Consider the following 14,512-nt stretch of genomic DNA (forward strand, 5'->3'; position numbering starts at 1 on the left):
CAATCCTCACGCTAGTCAGAATTTAAAAAATCGGGATATTTTACAATTCCTTCCATAATTATGTAAAATTACACAATGATGCAAATTTATGCAAATTTTAAATTTTAATAAATTTAATAGCCATCACTCAAATAGTTAAAAGTTTCCCTGTGCATAATTTATGTACATAATTGGCTAGTCTTTGGGTAAAGAGTTCTGTGCATATAAAAAGAAAGATCCCTTTAACTTCTTATGAACTATGCAGATATGCCTATATAGTTTTCTTGGCAGTAGTACACAAATTTTGCCGTTGCCATTTTCTGGGATGCCTTTCAATTTCCTAGTCTAGATTGGGATGATTTGTGCATCCAAACACAATCCAGATTAGTTGCTTAGGTTTCCGAGGTCATCCAAGTTTGGCTAAATATTGCCACATCCAGCATTTAAATAAATCCTTAAAAACACAGGCATTGTGACAAGATTTTATAAGAATGTGGCTGCTGTGCTTCAAATCCTATAAGCTACTTCTGCCTTATAGTTAGTAGCAAAATTTCCTGCATAATAATACTAAGGTGCTAATAAGAAAGCCAAGATGCAGAACAGCTTCTGCAAAATAGTGTCATTATAAAGCAAATATTACCAGAAAAGAAGCAAGGAATCCAGTACCTCCTAGAGTAGGAGCTATTTGACTTAAATTTTCAAACATTCATGGTTCATGTCTAAACAGGCAACAAGATCAGTGTCATAGCCTTTTCTTCTCTTAGTATTTGCATAAATCATTTTTTCAATATAACAAGCTATAGTTTACACAGTTGCCTGTTCATTAGTATGAGGATCAAACCACACCCCTATACAGAGCCATAACCTTTACTTCTGAAGGGGCATATATTGTAGCTGTAAACTGTATTAAGTTGAACGGGAAGAGTTTTAACATCTTACTATATGTATATACCGGTATTGTAAGACTTTGCTTCAATGGTGCTCACAGCTTTCCAAGGTAACAAAAAGCCACCATCCAGTCCAGCATAGATTACAAGTTACTTCAGTGTAGTAATTGCCCAATAAAGGCTGCTAGTAGATATTGTGTGACTCAATGAGAGCTAAGTTCATGCAATATAAAATACTGAACTCTAATTACAGGAACTACCAAAGAATGTAAAGTCACTATAGACACCAATCAGTCAATCTTCCCAATGCTGTTACCTCCCTGGAAATGTAATCTAGTCTAGCCGTGTAATTCATATGACACTACTGCTCGATTTCAGAACCATGCTGGATATCTGCTCTATTCTGCCTACTATCGTACTTCTGCATTGTTTAAACCAGCACATGGAAAGTGCATACAGTAGTTTCAACTTGTTTGGTGGGCAGAAGCTTTTATGAACTGGCTGTAAGAATTCATCCATAGGCGCAGTAGAGAAAAGTGATCTGCTGTGACAATCGGACTAAACTTTTCTCCTCCGTTTAACACATTTGAGTAATAATTATCAGATATAAACTGTTACTAAAATTGATCTACCATGCAAGGAAATAGTTAAAGAGGATTCCCCCCCTCCCCCCGAATTACGCACAACACCTATGATTATGCATCGACCTCATTATTTCACCCAACTTAGGCTGCCAGCGAGATAATTAGCACAAAATGCCTGGATTCTTTTTGGTGACAAAGCATAAGGCCCTTTGTTAGGTTTTGGCTTGCAGTGTTGGGTAAGCACAGCTTTAAAACATAATAACTTGAAAGCATTGGGTAATTCAGCTGTAGCTTTATTCAGTAACTCAAGGTTTGATGTTGCTAGGCCAGCCATTATAATTTAGTCAATAAACCATGGCTTAACATGACACATAAATTCAGCCAATATAAGTTTTCTTGAAGCTCTCAATTCCTACAATACAAAAATGCCCATGCTTTCGAACAAGAACCCTTACTATGTAGAATTTTGCATTTATTAAAATACGTCTCACTTGTTTCTACCTAAAGTATTTGCTGCTTCTTCAGTTTACGGTTTTGTTTTTTTTGCAAATTTGATGATTTGAACTCTGTCCAAGCCATTTATAAATATGTGAATAGCACGAGGTGCTGAACAGGGCCCTGAGGCATATTACTTGACTATTCTTTCTAGCTTGGTACAAACTTGTTCAATTCTTTCTTCTAGGACCGTGATGGCAAACCTATGGCACGTGTGCCACAGGTGACACGCAGAGCCATTTGTGTGGGCATGCAAGCCCCAGCCAAACTTACCTGCACTACGCATGCGCGCGCCTCCCAGCTGAAATACCGGAAGTGACGAAACAGGCCCGTTTTTTGGCCTCCAAAGGCTGCAGAGGCTTTCCTCAAGCCGAAAAAGGCCTCAAACGGGCCGAAAATCAGCTGGGAGGCATGTGCATGCACAGTGCAGATAAGGGGGCAAGAGGGATTGCGTGCACATGTGCAGTGGGCCCCCCCGCACGCAATGCCTTCTGGGTGGTGGCACGCAAACATGTGCGCACAAGCATGCACACAATTTTCAGCACAGGAGCCCAAAAAGATTAGCCATCATAGTTCTAGGAGTAGCATATCCCAGCCTGTATTCCACCATCTTCTCTCTCAGAATCTCCTGAGATACTTCACTGAACTTTTTGCTAAAGTCAAGGTACACTATGACTATAGTGCAATGGACAGCTAAGCTGGTCATTCCTGTTAAAGCATATCAAATGTCTTTGGGTTAACTCTACTTGCTAAACCCTGCAGGAGACCAGTGCATTATTTTTTAAATGTTCCCAAATTATTTTCCCAGTATGGATACCAAGACAAATTACCATGGTCCTCTTTTTGTAGTTTTGCTGTTCTCTAAACTTCTGGCATTACATCTATTCTTCATTAATTTTTTTAATAAAAGACACTGAAATATATGCAAGCTCCTCCAAGAGCCTTGGCTGGAATTAGGCTTCTCCTGGACACATAACTTTGCTTATAGTACTAGTCTAAGTTACCACTTCCTTGAGTCACTTGCTTTAGTTACATTAATTTGAACCTAGAAACCCTTTGGGGAGAGTGAAATAGAATAGGAGATTATGACATTTCCCCATTGTGGAGTTCTTGGTACATTATTATGTTACCTAGTCAAGTAATGAAATGTCTGCAAGCAAACAACCAAGCTCAGAGCATACCAAGGACTCCATAGTTCAGGGGTGTCAAACTTGTGTCCTCACAGCAGCATTACGTGACTTTTTCCCCCTTTGCTAAACCAGGTGGGCGCAGGGCCAGCACATGATGCATCCGGCCCAGAGGCCGGGAGTTTGACACCCCTGCCATAGTTCAACCCATAGTTCAAAATATACAGTATTTTCTACTGGAACCTTTCCACATTCTCTTATTACTATTTTACCATCTTTTTACATTTTTTTGTTTATCCATTCCATTTACTTTTTGCTAGTCACAAGTTTTCTTTTAATTTCTCTCGTAAACCTAAATTTTGTACTTTAGGATGTCTGGCTCTTATCAAAATATATTTCAACATGTACTTTGTCAAGCACAATAGGTATGACCAAGCTGGATAAGCAGGTTTAATCCTATTTAAAATTTAAAGATTAAGTACCTGTAAAGATATTTAAAAATAAATCCTACTGAGTGTGATTTACTTTCAGATATATTAGCATGAGATTACATCTAAAAATATACATACCTATTGTTGAATGGTAATTTTTCCCTACGCTCCTTTGTAATTTAGCAGTTTGAATGCACAAGGCATTGCTAGAAACTTTTTAAAAAGTATAAATGGTTAGAAAAGCTACGATACATGGAAGATGTCATTAGTTAGCAAGACTAAGTTAACAATTCTGTTGCAATCTAGCAAGTTCAAAAATGAACAGACTGGAAAAGAGATGGAATTTATCCTACCCTTAATACTGTAAGAGAGCTGCACAACAGCCAACAATCAGGAATCTGGTCACACCTTTTCAGACTAGCAAATTTTATTAAAAGGTATAAACTTTTATGAAATACAACTCAGTTCTTCATATGCTTGAAATGGGTATTCGAAAACAAGACTTAAATTGGATTTAAATTGGAATGAATTGGATTTAAATTGGAATAAAGTAGGGTGGAGAGAGGGGACAATAGGCCAGTTTATTTACTAATTTATAAGGCTGTTGTGACTCTGGGGAACATATAATAGTAAAACAATTAAAGAATACAAAAAAATAGACATACAGAAACCCCCCACAAATTTTAAAGGAACCATATAACACTCAAAGGCCTGTATCATTCCAATCCAAGACCTAAGTGAAAAGCCAGCTTTTAAAATATTTTTTTAACAAGGTCATCATGCGGACAAAGAGCAGGCATTGTGACCAAGAAGGCATGCTTTTATATAAGTCCCATCTAATGATACTGTTTAATGGCTAAGAATATGACAAATTTGTTTAATCATAAAGCATGGGCAGAAGCTACAGGAAAGTCTCTATAGCATGAGATGCATTTATGTAATAACCAGGGCAGTGAATTTACTTGGAAGCCTCCCAGTTACCAGTACAATTCAAAAAGCAGAGGTGTTGCATGGGCATGCCCGTAATTGCTTAAGTTGCTGCTATATTCTGGATCAGTGGAATATTTTGATGGTCTTCAATGATAGCCCCATGTAGTGCATACTATGATAATCCATAAGAAGTGAATAAGCATGAGTGCTTGTTAGAAATAAGCCTTACTTACTTACTTACTTAAGCCCAGGAAATGGTGCAATCCCAGCACTACATGGATTTCTGCAAAGGCCTCTTGGCCATAGCTGTCACCTGCTTGAGCTGGAGCTGTGAGTCCAAGAAGATCCCCAAACTGTGCAACAGGAGTAAATGGATTCCCATTTGGGCCTAAAGATGGAACATATCCCCAGTTCCAGCACACATAGCCGCTTGGCTTATGTTGAATGAGTCTCTTCCTCCACAGAGACACAACCTGATAACCTCCAAGTATAGGTACAGGACTTTGATCTCTGCCAACCTTGGGTTGAGATAAACAAGTAGTATGACCAAACCAATGGCATTTGACCCCAAACCAATTCATGATCTCACCCAATGTTCTCAAGCAGATGTTAAAAAGGAGAGGAAGAGTGCTCTAACTTGTGTTGGCTCTAGGTGGCTCTTCTGTAGTGCTCTTCTTGTAGTACTCTAGGTGGCTCTTCTGGCATTTTATCTCCTAAGTGCCCTGGAAAATCAAAGGATCACCTCAGGATTCATCCACAGCGAGAGGCTGCACTGGTGTAAACTGTTCTAAGGCCTTTGCTACATGTCCATTTCAGCCAGGCAGAAAATTATCAGCCAAATTATTGATCAAATCCATAAGAAAACAAAAACAAAAACAACCTCCTTTTACAACTTGTCAGGGTTTATTGGTTGCCTTGGATGGTCTAGTAGTCTAACAGATTCCACCTCCCATTTTGCAAGAGGTGCAAAATGTAAAGCAATCAGAGCATGTATCCCCAGTAATAGATTGATGATAATGTCTACAACTCTCAGATCAGGTAGTAATTTCCCTGAAACAAAAAGTACATCAGGCTCTTGATGACAAGTCAGCTTGGCATTTGCCACGAATTCTAAGGTGCCCATGATTTAATGCTATTTGGGGAAAGGCTGAAATCACCAAAGATTAGGAGCCTTGGAGACTCCATCCTAATCCACCAAAGGAATCCAGTAATTTAGGCCAGATGTTACTATACAGCATGAAGGCTACTACATTAACAAACCCACTGATCAATGCTTCAGCTAAAAGGTCTTACTCTAGTTATCTGCAGTTTTACAGAAGTTGTATGTGAGGCAGATTACAAGTACCTTATCAAGTAACAATTGTTTCAGGCTAACTCAGTAGGTCTTAAGACAATGGTTTTTAATACATCACAGTTAGATTCCTCCTGATTTCTGTCCACCCTTGACAGTGACAAACATTTCAGAAAAAAATACACCAAGAATAGAAACTTTATGATTTTTAAACACAAACTTAATGTGGTTCATTACATCCAATCTCCATAATAAATGTGTTATTTTGATGCACTTTTAACCACATAACTGTCTAATAGATAATAAAGGCTCTCCATACAATCTGTTTTATTTACATCAGATAATCTTACTGGCTTTATCAGAAAGACAAGCTTAAAATATGGCTATGATACACAATGTTATACATCAGGCAAATTTGTATTGATGGGATATATTAACAATGTTATTTAATAAAATTGGGCCTCCTTGGTACTAGAAAAGTCACTTCCTATGTAGCACTGAAATATCATTCTGTAAAATGTGGTGTGGTGGCAGGCAAGCGGGCTTGTTCTTACCCTGATTAGTGGACAACTTTCATATTATTGTACAGCAGCATCTTGTTCACTTGGATGACTTCAGGTTTGTAACAGCCATGCCCACTAATAGGGATGCAATAGTTAAGCCCTGAGCTATAACACGGGCCCTCATCATCATCTGGGATTGCTTGGGTTTATTATTTATGAAGCAAATGAGTCCATAAGTCAAAATTCCAGCAGTACCAAGGCAGCCTGGAGGAGAGAGCAATAAAGGAAACAAAAGAAAGAAATTCTGTTACAGACTTGGGCTATCTCCTGAATATACCGTCCATCTTTTCATTGAGAGTTCCCAGTTCTGTCAAGAAACTTTGGTTCACTGATCTTCAATTCTCACATATTAAAAAGGTTAACAAAAGATCTAAACGCAAGTATTTAGGTAGGGCATTCTTTTCCATTCCCTCACACCAGGAAAAACTTACAGTAATTTATATCACTTTTATGGCTCATGTTTCTGTTAAGGATAAACACTGATTTTTTTAAAAAAATGTTAGTATTTTCCTGATCAGTCTCAGGGACTGGTAGTTATGCTTTAAGCCATGCTTATTTTCCCTTTCTCAAAATAATTTATGCTGTTTGATACAACAAAATCTATTATATTTGGCAATTTGGAAGATGTGGACTTCAACTCTCAGAACTGGCTGGGGAATTCTGGGAGTAGAACTCCACTCATCTTAGGGTTGCCAAGTTTGTAAAGCATTGAGCTAAATGAGAAAAAGCAGGTTTTATTTTCTTAGGAAGCTCTTAGGACCTTTTGATTGAGACCAACAAAAAGATATTTCTGGTGGCTGGCTGACTTCGGAGCTATTGTCCGGAATATTTTTTTTTTTGGTTCCTTCTTAGGATGGGCGTTAATATAAAATCCTTTTTACTGTTTTTCGCTTTTTACGTATGTTTGATTGCTAGGTTTTTCCGGCTGTTTATTTCACATCAATCTTTTGTTTTCACTATTCAACACTGTCTAGAAGGCGGGGATGGACAGGGAGAATGAAAATATTTGAAAGAAATAATGCAATATTGAAATAATATAACCGCACTGCTTTCCCCCCAAAGTCGCGCTCTGCGAACCCCCGACCAATTCGCCTGCTATTTATTATTCGTCCAGACTAGGAATATTCGTCCAGGCTCACCGATGGGCACAAATGGGTTCTCGCGGAACTTGCGCACGAATTTGCTTTGGAAGCGTTCGCCACTTCCCCGAGAAATCGGAGTAAAGCCTTCAATAACGGGGGGTCGGTAGGGATCAAATGGCGGCGGAGCACTCCCAGCCATAACAGATCTCGCCAGATTCCAACGCACGAAGGTCACCTCCGGATTCGCTTTAACGTGGTTCAGCTCTTCCGCTGTCTCTAAAGGAGGCGTCGAGCGCCGTCTTCAGCCAATCGTGCTTTTCACATGATTCCTCCCCACTCCCCCCGCGCGCTCGCTCTCTGGGAAATGTAGTTCAATGGAAACGCGTCTCGGCTACGCTGACCGAACCGCCAGAACTACCATTCCCATCCGCCATTGCGATCATTGGCCCGACGGATGCTTTGGCTTGCAACCGTAAGGGCTTGAAGCGGGGGAAGCGCGTGGCTCTTCTTCCAAGTTCGGGTCTCGAGAACCGCCGCGATGCCGAAAGCCAAGCAGAAGCAGCGTCGGAAGAAGTATAATTATAACGTCGACCGCAAAAAACTCAACCGGGCTTTCCGCAAACGGTCGGCGCCTAAAATAAAATGGTGAGTTAAGGGAAAGAAAGCTGTCCAGTCATGATTTGGGCTAGATGGGGTCGGGTTGGGGGGTGGGGGCTCGTCCCTATCCTCGGTCATTTGAGATGTCTGAAAAGCGCCAGGTTCTCCTGGGCTGCCTTTGCACGACGTGCTTGCCCAGACTTGAGTTACTTTGCATTTATCCCGCCGGTTTTCCGCGTTTGCGATACACCTGGAACCAACCGTAAGGTCTGGGCTCATTTAACACGCTAGTTAGGCTTAAAATGCGGAAGGCTGGGTCGTAGTTCGTCTGCCCAGCTTGAGCGTCGCTCCTGAAGGCCGTCGAATCCCGCTTTCTTTACAGCAGAGGTCTCCAAACTTGGCAACTTTAAGACTTGTGGACTTCAATTCAAGCCATCTGGCTGGAGAATTCTGGGAATTGAAGTCCACAAGTCTTAAAGTTGCCAAGTTTGGAGACCCCTGCTCTACAGTAATAGCAGCGCCACTTCTGTTTTAACTAAGTATTGAAAGAATAATAATGAAAAAATGGGTTAGATCCTATTCAAAACCTGCCAACGTGGGTTCAGTTCCAAAAGCAGCTCAGTGTGTGTATTGTTTTATTTGCATATTATGTTGTCAGCTAAAAGGGATCTGGGATGTTTGATGTGGCTAAGAGCAGGAAAACAATGCATTATAAAAACTGCAACAACATAAACCCTTGATTTGTGCTGGCACGTGTGCTGCAGGCAAACTTACCTCACTGCGCATGCCTGCACCTCACAGCTGATTTTGGGGGGGTTGGTTTGAGGTCTTTTCCGGCCTCCCAGAGGCTTGGAAAAAGCCTCTACAAGGCTTCTCAGGCCGAATTATAGGTCCGTTTCGTTACTTCCTCTAATACCGGAAATGATGAAATGGGCCTATAATTTGACCTGAAAAGCCTTGCAGAGGCTTTTTCCAAGCCTCTGGGAGTCCAAAAAAGGCCTGAAACCAGCCGAAAAATCAGCTGTGAGGTGCAGTGCAAGTAAGAGGGTAGGGGGGGATTGCATGCGCATGCACAGGGGGTGTGGGGAAGGGGGCCTGCATTGCATTCTGGGTGCTGGCACGCAAGTTCAGGTGTGCTGGCACGCTAACAATTTTTGGCACAGGAGCCCAAAAAGGTTAGTCACCACTGGCATAAACCATGTGTCCTTATTCTAAAATTAAAATTGTAAGTCCTACATCCCTGTTGTCTCACCTTTCCTTTCCTTTTCCTCAATTGTACACTTTTTAAGTAGCTGCTCCTTTATCCCTGCATTTGGTCCCATTTTAATAGGTAACATCTCCTATTCAACTACAAGTAGTCCTCGGCTTACAACAGTTCATTAAGTGATCATTTAAAGTTACAACATCATTGAAAACAGACTTATGACCATTTTTCATACTTACAACCATTGTAGCATCCCCATGGTCACATGATTTACGTTAGGATGCTTGACAACTGACTTATATTTATGACGGTTGCAGCATCCCGGAGTCATGTGATTGCCTTTTGTGACCTGACAAGCAAAGTCAATGAGGAAGCCAGATTCACTTAACAATCAGGTTACTAATTTAACAGCTTTAGTGATTCATTTAAAATTGTGGCAAGAAAAGTCATAAAATGGGGTAAAACTCACTTAGCAAATTTTTCACATAAAATCATAAATTTTGGGCTCAATTGTGATCATAAGTTGAGGACTACTACTACCTCCGCACTGAGATTGCAACCATGGAATGCAGGATATTGGTTCAACTTTTCCTGATTCTTTTAGTTATCTATAATTTCTGTTCCATGTTAATTCCCCTCCCCTGGAAAACTACTGGTGCACACAGGGTTTGGGGGCAAACAATAATTAAAATGAAGAATTGGTAAAATGTGGAATAACATGAAGAATGCCAGAGTTAGATTTGATTTAAAAAACATATAGAATGAAAATGGCTCAAGTTATGGCGAGCGCTTCATTACCATTGCTATAACAACTCCTTTTCATGTATGAAAAAGGTAAGATATTCAAGAAGATGGATAAGTTTAAAAAGAGTAATGAAGTGAACCCAAATTATGCTAAAGACTGCCTCTTAATGATGCTTGGAATATCTTTAGGTATGTTAAAATACATAGATTTTTTTTAGGCACTAGACAGTTATACAGGATCAGTCCTATCATGAGACAGAGTTGAGGTAGCTGCCATAGGCAGCCAATTTCATATATAATGAAATACCAACAGATTGTCATTTAAAGTGTTCTTGTACTTTTACAATTGTGGAAAGACAGGGGCACATATAGATTTGAGGTTTTCAGTCTCTAATCAGCACTCCACTGTTCTGTGTCCTTGAATTGAGGGAGAGGGCTGCCGTTTGTTGGTGCAAAATCTGTCTTGATTGCAAAAGTGTGGTCATTATTATCGAAAAGGGAGGAATCTCTTCATGATTGCATAGCATTGATGCCCTGCTTTATTCCCCTCCCTCCAATTTCTCTTCAGTGCTCAAATCCGACATGCCTGGGATAGCACCAAATCGGTTTCTAAGAATTTGGCAGAAATGGGCTTGGCTGTTGATCCAAACAAGGCAATTCCCATTCCTAAGGTTAGTGCTGCATGAATTTCAAGAACTGTGAATCACTTGAAAGTTGAATAACTATAATGCAAGGTTTATAGTTTAGGAGCTTGCATTATATGTTTGGAGGTTGTTCCAGGTAGACAATAATTGGGAAATGAAAATAGCATAACTGGTTAGAAAAGTACATCATGACAATGTTTGTATGTCTAGAATTTTTTCAGTTAATCTCAGATGGTATTGGTTAAATACAAAGTGTGCATGAGAAGTAACATTGTACCTAAACTGACATTAACCCAGTTTTTGGTTTAGAGATAAATTCTTCTTTTGTCTGACTATCTCACTTTTTAGGAAATTGAAATAGTTGAAGAGCTATTTGCAATTCTTGGCATTTCATTTAGGCAAGTGAAAATCACCGTCTTATTCATTTAGTGCCCCCTGGTGCTAACATCCATCGCTATGCTGAGAAATAGTGCTAGAGACTTAACAGATAATCAGAGTTGGAAGGGACCTTGTAGGTAATCTAGTCCACCACCACCCGCCCAAGCGGGAGACCCTACATCATTTCTGACAGATGGCAGTCCAATCTCTTCTTTAAAGTCTCAAGTGATGGCGCTCCCACAACTTCCGAGGGCAAGCTGTTCCACTGGTTGATTGTTCTCACTGTCAGAAAGTTTCTCCTTATTTCCAGGTTAAATCTGTCCTTGTTTAGTTTCCATCCATTATTCCTTGTCTGGCCTACAGGCGCTTTAGAAAATAGCTTGACCTCTTCGTCTCTGTGTCAGCTCCTCAAATATTGGAAGACTGCTATCATGTCTCCCTGGGTCCTTCTCTTCACTAGACTAGCCAAGCCCAGTTCCTGTAACCGTTCTTCATAGGTTTTAGTCTCCAGTCCCTTAATCATTCTGGTTAGACTTATAAAATAGCTATCACCATTTGTATTATATAATAATTTGAAATGGTGCGATGTAACACTGCATCCAATTAGACAGCAAAAGAAAGATATCGATCCTTTTAAATGTTTAAAATGAGTTAACAATTGTTATAAAATGATAATAATGCAGTAAAAAGGAAATACAAAATAATTCCTGCTTTTTTGTAAAATATCAGTTGTCATGTCTTTTAAATTACAGGATACAAAAATGGAACTTGGACAAGAGGCAGGGACAACAACTGTTAGAAAGCCGTATGTAATAAATGGTGGGTATCAGTGATGGTATTCTACTGGTTCTGCCCAATTCTGCCGAGCCGGTAGCGGTGATGAACAGCGGAGACCAAACCAGTTCTCTCTGCTGTTGGGCCCAGGCTCCCATACTCACCTTTATCCTCTGAATTTGAAGTGCAGCTGCTTTGCGCGGCAGCTGCTGAAGCGACCTGGAGAGTGCAGGCTTGCGAGCGAGTTAGAACGCCTCTGCGCCTGTGCAAAGTGCACATTTGAAGCGTGTGCGCAAAGTGCGTGCATGCACGCACACAAAGCGCACCCACCAAGCCACGCCCACTGAATCGGAGGTAAAAAATATTTGAATCCCACCACTGCTGGGTATTACTTCATACTGGCATAGTTTGACACGCATGTCATTCTTCATAGGAAAATCCTTCATTAGAATTCTTGCTATTCCAATTAAGTGCAGTTTTCTTCATTTATTGCCAAACGTAGCAGATATTCAACCTTTTTTGTGATTTTGAATACAAACTGTGTTTTACAATCGGCTGGATAAATCATTAGAAATTAGGGTGAGAGAACAAAGACATTGTGTCTGCTGATATGAAAATAATGCACCTTTTCCAAGCAAGCCTGGGCATGTCTCCTATTGGAGGAAAGGGATATGACTTCCATGATGTAATGGTCGAGTAGAGCTATCCTGTTTCCACAAAAGGAGGTTCTGCAGTGTGCAAACATTTCTTAATACCTTATTGCTTTTTCTTTTCTTTTCTTGCCCAGAATTGGAATATGAAGCCAGCTTCCCAGAGTTAAAATCCGAGACCCTCTCCAGAGATCTTATCGACTACGTCAAACACATGATTCAGAATCATGGTGAAAACTATAAGGTAGATACCCTCATTCTTTTGGCCAGAGATAATTTGGTAATTATTTCCAACTAGTATTATTTTATTTAGATAATTGCAATACATAATTAGAAAATTATATGAAAATCAGATTAGATATTCCCAATTACAATAGCTAGATTTTGAAAGTGGGGAGGACTGGCTGTTATTACTATTTCATGCCAATCTGTTTGCCTTCTGCACTGGTTTCCAGTTATTCCAAGGCCAATTCTAATTGAGTTTTAATCTTTGAAACAGCTTGGCTGGGTAAGATCTCCTCTCGCAGGCAAGTACGTATTTAAAACAGAAGATCTTTTCAGTACTTACATTTTCTCCAGAGAAACTCTTCTGGGTTGCATGGTGGATCTTTATTTTTCCCACACATTTTTAGAAACTATTCAAATCTTGGCATGGGTTTTAATATGAATGACTTTCATGATGCTTAAGACTTGCATTGATTTATAGGATTATTGATACATTGTGCATTATATAGGCAACTTTAGAAAAGGATTTGTTTCCTCTCTTTCCCCATATTGCTTTGTGCGGTGTTTCTTGCTTGACAACATGTATGATTGTTCTGCAATGGACATTTGAACTGAAATAAGCAATCTAGGGCCCTTCAGGTAGTTTATACTGGAGTGCTTACAATCCTTTGCTGCAAGCAGAATTCAAAATATCTGTAGAGCAACTGGTTAAATTGCATCCAGCATCTGAATCTACCTTTTAAAAAACAAACAAACTGGAGTTCTGTAGTTATATTTGCATTTGCTTTATGTACAGGGTGTCCCTGAGACTTGGATGTTTAATATAATGCTTACTTTCTGGGTGTGGCAACTTTCTAAAACTATATGTTAACATAAAACTGCTTCTCTGTTAATTTATGCTTGTAATTTACTGCCTAGGCTATGGCTCGTGATGAGAAGAACTATTACCAGGATACACCAAAACAAATAAAGAGGAAGATCAATGTGTATAAACGCTTCTATCCTGAGGAGTACCAAGCATTCATTTCATCTCTACGACCAGAAAAAATGGAACAATAATTATGAGGAGAAAAGTTGTTGAAACATTATTTCATCTGCTGGCATGGATTTAAATGACAGAGATTGGAAAGCTAATACTTGAATTACATAAAATATTGCCTTTTAAAGAGAGATAAGAAAATACAGATGAAACTTTGATTCTCCAAAGTTCTGCAGAAATTTTAAGTCCGCTTTCAGGTTTGTTTATTTCACTAAAGGTTCTTCAAGGTAAAAGAACTCTTTGTGACAAAATATTTTTGCTTTGTAGAGACCTTGATTGACATAACCTTGATTGACATAACCTAAACCTAGTGTCAATAATAGAGAATGTTGAAAAAATGTTAGTTACAAGAGCAGAGATTAATTGTGCACCAACCTGTCCGCTTCTTGAGCAGTTTGGAAAGACTGCACAATAATAGTAGCCTCAAATAGTAGTTTCCTTTTTCAGAAATAAGATGTGGACTTCAAGGTTAAAGCCTCAGAACTGGTTAATTTGTGCCGGAAAGATCTATCTACACTTTCCAATAAGAGTCTATCCCAGAGAAATGCTAACTCAATAAGCACTAGTTCATATTTATGGGAGGGAAGAAGTCACCGTTCTGGTGACGACCGTGTTGGAATGAGGGTTCCTAATGCGTGGTTATGGCTTGTCTGTCAAGCCATCTTTCCTTGGTTATTTTAAAAGTTATTTATCTCTGAAGACAAACTGCAGTTATACATTGTCATGCAGCTACTACAGGGATTTGCAATTGATAAATCTTCTGAATTCTCTGTTTTTTAAGCACCTGGAAAGCACAGGACTAAAAAAAACTGTCTAATCCCAAGTAAAATCTGTAATTGTCCTGTTGAATTGTACACAGGATTCGGCAAGAGGTGAAGAGCAGAGTCA

General features: G+C 39.6%; 2 protein-coding genes across 2 annotated transcripts; one reads left to right on the plus strand and one right to left on the minus strand.

Annotated features, from left to right (window-relative positions):
* Nucleotides 1–3,912: 3,912 nt before the first annotated feature.
* Nucleotides 3,913–7,652, minus strand: HIGD2A (HIG1 hypoxia inducible domain family member 2A). Its single transcript, XM_026696705.2, has 3 exons — nucleotides 7,427–7,652; nucleotides 6,279–6,491; nucleotides 3,913–5,155 (listed from the first exon to the last, which is right to left on the minus strand). Exons 1-2 carry the CDS (start codon nucleotides 7,566–7,568, stop codon nucleotides 6,325–6,327), a joined length of 309 nt encoding a protein of 102 aa, XP_026552490.1. The 5' UTR covers nucleotides 7,569–7,652; the 3' UTR covers nucleotides 3,913–5,155; nucleotides 6,279–6,324.
* Nucleotides 7,653–7,784: 132 nt separating this feature from the next.
* NOP16 (NOP16 nucleolar protein) lies at nucleotides 7,785–14,493 on the plus strand. The gene is made up of 5 exons (XM_026696704.2): nucleotides 7,785–8,014; nucleotides 10,483–10,585; nucleotides 11,689–11,755; nucleotides 12,498–12,604; nucleotides 13,504–14,493. The coding sequence occupies exons 1-5, from the start codon at nucleotides 7,908–7,910 to the stop codon at nucleotides 13,642–13,644; spliced, it is 525 nt and encodes a 174-aa protein (XP_026552489.1). The 5' UTR covers nucleotides 7,785–7,907; the 3' UTR covers nucleotides 13,645–14,493.
* The last annotated feature ends 19 nt before the right edge of the window (nucleotides 14,494–14,512 follow it).

Source organism: Pseudonaja textilis, chromosome 2 (assembly GCF_049901715.1).
Source record: "Pseudonaja textilis isolate UNSWEBS1 chromosome 2, rPseTex1.2, whole genome shotgun sequence".
Classification (NCBI taxonomy): domain Eukaryota; kingdom Metazoa; phylum Chordata; class Lepidosauria; order Squamata; family Elapidae; genus Pseudonaja; species Pseudonaja textilis.

Excerpts from the sequence above, each read along its gene's own strand:
- HIGD2A (XM_026696705.2), bottom strand. The coding sequence starts at position 7,568 with ATGGCTGGGAGTGCTCCGCCGCCATTTGATCCCTACCGACCCCCCGTT. Across the intron at positions 6,492-7,426 it reads GAACCCATTTGTGCCCATCG|GCTGCCTTGGTACTGCTGGA; the intron begins GTGAGCCTGGAC and ends TCTCTCCTCCAG.
- NOP16 (XM_026696704.2), top strand. The coding sequence starts at position 7,908 with ATGCCGAAAGCCAAGCAGAAGCAGCGTCGGAAGAAGTATAATTATAAC. Across the intron at positions 8,015-10,482 it reads TCGGCGCCTAAAATAAAATG|TGCTCAAATCCGACATGCCT; the intron begins GTGAGTTAAGGG and ends ATTTCTCTTCAG. Across the intron at positions 11,756-12,497 it reads AAAGCCGTATGTAATAAATG|AATTGGAATATGAAGCCAGC; the intron begins GTGGGTATCAGT and ends TTTCTTGCCCAG.